Genomic DNA, 6,000 nt, shown 5'->3' with positions numbered 1-6,000 from the left:
ACGTATCCATCTTACAGATCACCAAGGCATTTACTACCTCTTCTAAAGCTAATCTGTTCCAACATTTCACTTCCCGCCCCCCCCCCAAACCAATTCTCAAGGTCACTGACTCCACCTCGGTCCGCTTAGCAGCCAATCGACGTTTGGGATGGGGTTGCAGAGTAACAGAATTAGCTTCACCCATGACTGGAGATATCAACTTTCGTCTTGCGGACTTGCATTTCAACTATCCGTCTGCTAGAGGAGGCGATTGAGGCAAGTACATTTAAAAGGCATTTGGACAGGTCCTTGGGTAGGAAAGGCCAAATACAGGCAACTGGGATTAGCATGGATGTGTTGGGCCTAAAGGCCTGTTTCTGTCTTGTACAACTCTATGAGAACAAAATGGACACATTAAGGTCTCAACATTTTCCCTTAAAGTACATTTGTGATTCCAGTCTTTATTCCCAAAAATACACGGCTTGAGAGCAGATCTAATCCAGCACTATTGATAGCAAGTTACTCACAAAGGAAGGAGCGGCACTTGTGGGAAATCAAACGTTTCCACGTTACAGGTATGTCAACGTTGCACACTCCCAGGGAGAAGCAGGCATTGAGTGAAGCTCCTTCTACACTGTCCAGTTACACACGCCCAGGGCACGTTCATCACAGGTTAGGCACAGAGTAAAGCTCCCTCTACACTGTCCTGCCACACGCTCCCAGGGTAGGGACAGCAGGGGTTAGGCACAGAGTAACACTCCCTCTAATTCTGGCTCAGCAAGGTGCCCAAGTCCAATCCTACACTTGTGTTGAGCCATTTTCTTTCAGGATCCCTGAGCAAAAAAAGCCAATTCATCATCGTTAAGACTGTCAATATCTTTTAATAGGAGGCAACAATGAAGAAAGTACAATAACGTCTGGTTTGGATGAAGTAGTATTTATCATACAAAAACCTTGCTCAATTACACAGAAATACAATGCAAACATTTACTATGCAGAGAGGAATCCTCTCATGAGGTCAGAACACTGCAGATTCATCCACACACCCATCCAATGTTCTTGTGTGGGTATTCTGATCTCCCTTGAAGTGTCAGCATAAACTGCGAATAGCCGCCTTGCCTCTGAGGCAAATGGGCACAGGTTCCACACCACAGCCTTGAGCCAACTGGACGCTCCGGAGCGGCGCTGAGGGAGTGCCGCACTGCCAGAGGGGCTGCTGTTTTTGGATAAGATTAACCCCAGGGCCCATCTGTTCTCCGAGAGCCCATGAGCGCTATTGAGATTTGTACCTGGCATCCATCGGCCAACACCCGACAGCCAGCTTGTCTGATCCTTTTTTGCTCCCGCTCTGTACAAATTGTTGTCCTGTAGTGAATTCACTGCAAAGCCCTTCCCTCGGGTAACCCTACAAGTTCAGTCTGTGACCGGAGTATCCCACCCGGTTCTGGGCGTGGAACTTCAGAAGGATATTTCCATATTACAACACAGCAGCAGGATTTTCAACCCAGTGAATCTCCTTGGCTCACAGAACAATCCCCCACTAATTTTCCCTGTCAGCTATTCTTCTCCCCTACCCCCCCCCCATTCCCATTGACTTTTCCCGGGAAGGGGAACTAAAAACTAAGGGGGATAGGTTTAAGGTGAGAGGGGAAAGATCCGAGGCGCAACTTCTTCACGCAGAGGGTGGTGGGTATGTGGAACGAGCTGCCAGAGGAAGTGGTTGAGGCAGGTACGACAACATTTAAAGGACAGTTGGGTAAGTACATGAATAGGAGGGGTTGAGAGGGATGTGGGCCAAAATGGTGGGCACCTTGGTGGGCATGAACGAGTTGGGCTGAAGGGCCTGTTTCCATCCTGAATTACTCCTTGATTCACTCCCCCCAGATTCTAACCCCTCACCCACACACTAGGGGGGCAATTTACAGCAGGCAATTAACCCACCGACCCCGCACGTCGTTGGGACATGGGAGGGAACCGGAGCCCCCAGGGGGAAACCCACGGGGTCACGGGGAGAACGTGTACACTCCACACACACACACACACACACACACAGACAGCGCTGAAGGTCGGGATCGAACCCAAGTGTCTGGATCTGGGAGGCAGCGGCTCTACCGGCTGCCCCACTGTGTCATCCAGAAATATTGAGATACCTTTATCAGTCGCATGTACATCGAGACACAGTGAAATGCATCTTTTGCGTAGAGTGTTCTGGGGGGCAGCCCGCAAGTGTCGCCACGCTTCCGGCGCCAACATAGCATGCCCGCAACTTCCTAACCCGTACGTCTTTGGAATGTGGGAGGAAACCAGAGCACCCGGAGGAAACCCACGCAGACACGGGGAGAACGTACACGGGGAGGGTTGAAATTATTGCAATGGGACTGAATGTCCTTTGAAGAACGGTATGGACTCAATGAGTTGAATGGCCCGTTCCCGTGTGGGAACAACTTTCTGATCATTCCCTCCAGGACGGCAGGTGATTAGAACAAGCAGTGACGGTGAGGATCAGTTAATGGAAGGTATGTGGTGGGGGCAGCTAAAACCAGCCAGGAGAACCATTGACCCTCAGTAACCTGTAACACAAGATCAGATTGCCCTGTCAAGGCCGAGTTCCTATCGACAAGAGAGGGGGAGACGGAGAGAGTGGAGGCAGGAGCTGGGAAGGCAAGTTGAAAGGGTATTTACAGGCAAAATCTAAATGGCGCAGCGTTCCAACTGGACTGTCGATGGCCAGGTTTCTGTCACCCAGGCCCGAGGCAGGTATACCATGAGGCAGGTTCGGCGAGCTTTATACAGTACAGGCTGTCAAAAGAGAGACTGCGGTTCGAGCAGAGAGAAGATTATGTGGCTTGGCTTACCTGCTGGCTGGCAGTCAGCTGGCCTTTGCTATCTGACATCCACTTAGGCAGTTGCCCACAGCCATCCTCTGCTCCCGCAGTTTAACTTAGAGGGGTTAATCTGCCTCCTTTGCATGTGAAAGCAGGTGCGGCTAACATTCAGTTCACAGAGACATGGACTCCTGACGACGATCGATTCCTCCTCTGACAGCAGGACTGAGGGTGGGGGAGGGTGGGGGAGCTGGTGCGGACGCCGTTACTGGTGGTAATAGCGCTGACCCTGACTGTGTTGAAGGTACGTGTGCCGCGGAGCTGCCTGCCCCGTTGCTTGGAATCCGGTCTGAAAAGACACAAGAGAAGGTCTCAGTGGGACATTGAACCCATCATGGGAGATGCCCGTCAGTGATTGAAAGTAACTACCGGTTGATTATGTTTCAGGTCCGTATAAGTATTGTTATTATTTAACTGCAGCCTTACAGTAAGACTCCTTCTACCCTCAAACAGGTACAGCTTGGCTCAGACACAGAGTGAAGCTCCCTCTACACCGTCCCATCACACACACCCGGGGTCAGACACAGAGTGAAGCTCCCTCTACACCGCCCCGTCACACACTCCCGGGGTCAGACACAGAGTGAAGCTCCCTCTACACCGTCCCGTCACACGCTCCCGGGGTCAGACACAGAGTGAAGCTCCCTCTACACCGTCCCGTCACACGCTCCCGGGGTCAGACGCAGAGTGAAGCTCCCTCTACACCGTCCCGTCACACACTCCCGGGGTCAGACACAGAGTGAAGCTCCCTCTACACCGTCCCGTCACACGCTCCCGGGGTCAGACACAGAGTGAAGCTCCCTCTACACCGTCCCGTCACACGCTCCCGGGGTCAGACACAGAGTGAAGCTCCCTCTACACCGTCCCGTCACACGCTCGCGGGGTCAGACACAGAGTGAAGCTCCCTCTACACCGTCCCGTCACACGCTCGCGGGGTCAGACACAGTGAAGCTCCCTCTGCACTGTCCCGTCACACACTCCCAGGGCAGGGACACCATGGATTAGACACAGAGTAAATCTCACCTCTCATCGCCCTATCGAGTAATGCGCAGGGCTGGGACAGAATTAATGCTGCTGTGGGACAGGTCCTAGGTTCTCCCACCACCCAGTGTTCCACCGTCCTGTACACCATGCCCTGAGATTGCAGTAACACCCACTCTCTTCTGTCCATACACTTACTGGGAGGGCTTGCTGGGGTGGGGTCCCATGGGGGAATCCTCCAGGTGAAGCAGGTCTCTGTTGGTGCACGTAGGCTAATCCGGCCTGAAAGACAATGTGAAGGGTGTTCAGATTCAGATGAGTTTATTGTCACATACACCAGGGTAAAATGGAATTCAATGGTATTGGTTTATTATTGTCACTTGTACCGAGGTACAGTGAAAAACTAGTCTCGCATACTGACCGTACAGGTCAATTCATTACACAGTGCGCTGAGGTACATTGCTCGTGTGAAGCTCAGGGTAAACAGTGTACACGGTAATAATAAATACGGCAATGAGTGCAAAACAGCAGAATGGTGCACACTGAGGTACAGCACACTGAGGCGGTGCACACTGAGGTACAGCACACTGAGATACAGCACACTGAGATGGTGCACACTGAGGTACAGCACACTGAGGCACAGCACACTGAGGCGGTGCATACTGAGGTACAGCACACTGAGATGGTGCACACTGAGGTACAGCACACTGAGGCGGTGCACACTGAGATACAGCACACTGAGGTGGTGCACACTGAGGTACAGCACACTGAGGTGGTGCACACTGAGGTACAGCACACTGAGGTGGTGCATACTGAGGTACAGCACACTGAGACGGTGCACACTGAGGTACAGCACACTGAGATACAGCACACTGAGGCGGTGCACACTGAGGTACAGCACACTGAGACGGTGCACACTGAGGTACAGCACACTGAGATACAGCACACTGAGATGGTGCACACTGAGGTACAGCACACTGAGATGGTGCACACTGAGGTACAGCACACTGAGGCGGTGCACACTGAGGTACAGCACACTGAGGCGGTGCATACTGAGGTACAGCACACTGAGATGGTGCACACTGAGGTACAGCACACTGAGGCAGTGCACACTGAGATACAGCACACTGTGGTACAGCACACAGATGGTGCACACTGAGGCAGAGCACACTGAGGTGGTGCACACTGAGGCAGAGCACACAGATGGTGCACACTGAGGTACAGCACACTGAGATGGTGCACACTGAGGTACAGCACACTGAGGTGGTGCACACTGAGGTACAGCACACTGAGGCGGTGCACACTGAGGTACAGCACACTGAGGCGGTGCACACTGAGATACAGCACACTGAGATGGTGCACAGTGAGGTAGAGCACACTGAGATGGTGCACACTGAGGCAGTGCACAGAGGTACAGCACACTGAGATGGTGCACACTGAGGCGGTGCACACTGAGATGGTGCTCACTGAGGTACAGCACACTGTGGTACAGCACACAGATGGTGCACACTGAGGTACAGCACACAGATGGTGCACACTGAGGTGGTGCACACTGAGGTACAGCACACTGAGGCGGTGCACACTGAGATACAGCACACTGAGGTGGTGCACAGTGAGGTACAGCACACTGAGGCGGTGCACACTGAGATACAGCACACTGAGATGGTGCACAGTGAGGTACAGCACACTGAGATGGTGCACACTGAGGTACAGCACACAGATGGTGCACACTGAGATGGTGCACACTGAGGCAGTGCACACTGAGGCGGTGCAGAAAGAAATGCTAAGGTGACCATAACGGAAGAGGCAGAGTGAAGAGTCCGAGAACGTGGCAGCACCACCAGGAAGGGGATGTGAGAGGGGTGATTGGTTCAGGAGTCTGACAGCAGTGGGGAAGAAGCTGTTCTTGAGTCTGGATGTCCAGGCTTTCAAGCTCCTGTATCTTCTCTCTTCCACCTCCTGGGAGAAAAGGAAATGGCCGGGGGGGGCAGGTATCAATGACGATACCGTCAGCCTCCTTGAAGCAACGCACGGTGAAGATGGACTGGATGGAAGGAGGTGACGAGCCTGTGACGGACTGGGCAGTGTTTACCACTCTCTTCAAGTCCCGTTGGCCCAGAGCAGAGTGGTTGGCAGGCATGGTGGTGTAGCGGTTAGT

The 6,000-nt window shown here is 52.9% G+C and overlaps 1 protein-coding gene across 4 annotated transcripts in view; it reads right to left on the bottom strand.

Moving 5' to 3' along the window:
• Positions 1 to 840: 840 nt before the first annotated feature.
• Positions 841 to 6,000, bottom strand: part of gps2 (G protein pathway suppressor 2) — a 36,939-nt gene continuing 31,779 nt past the window's right edge. For all 4 annotated transcript variants that reach the window (XM_052044848.1, XM_052044850.1, XM_052044849.1 and 1 more), the window contains 2 exons: positions 4,041 to 4,124; positions 841 to 3,153 (listed from right to left, as the gene is read on the bottom strand). In XM_052044848.1, coding sequence (XP_051900808.1) covers positions 3,070 to 3,153; positions 4,041 to 4,124 — 168 coding nt within the window. In that variant the 3' untranslated portion in view covers positions 841 to 3,069. The remainder of the gene's footprint in view (positions 3,154 to 4,040; positions 4,125 to 6,000) is intronic.

The sequence above is a fragment of the Pristis pectinata genome, chromosome 37 (assembly GCF_009764475.1).
Source record: "Pristis pectinata isolate sPriPec2 chromosome 37, sPriPec2.1.pri, whole genome shotgun sequence".
NCBI lineage: Eukaryota > Metazoa > Chordata > Chondrichthyes > Rhinopristiformes > Pristidae > Pristis > Pristis pectinata.
Note: the sequence above shows the minus strand (reverse complement) of the source record. Positions and strands in the feature narration are given on the sequence as shown.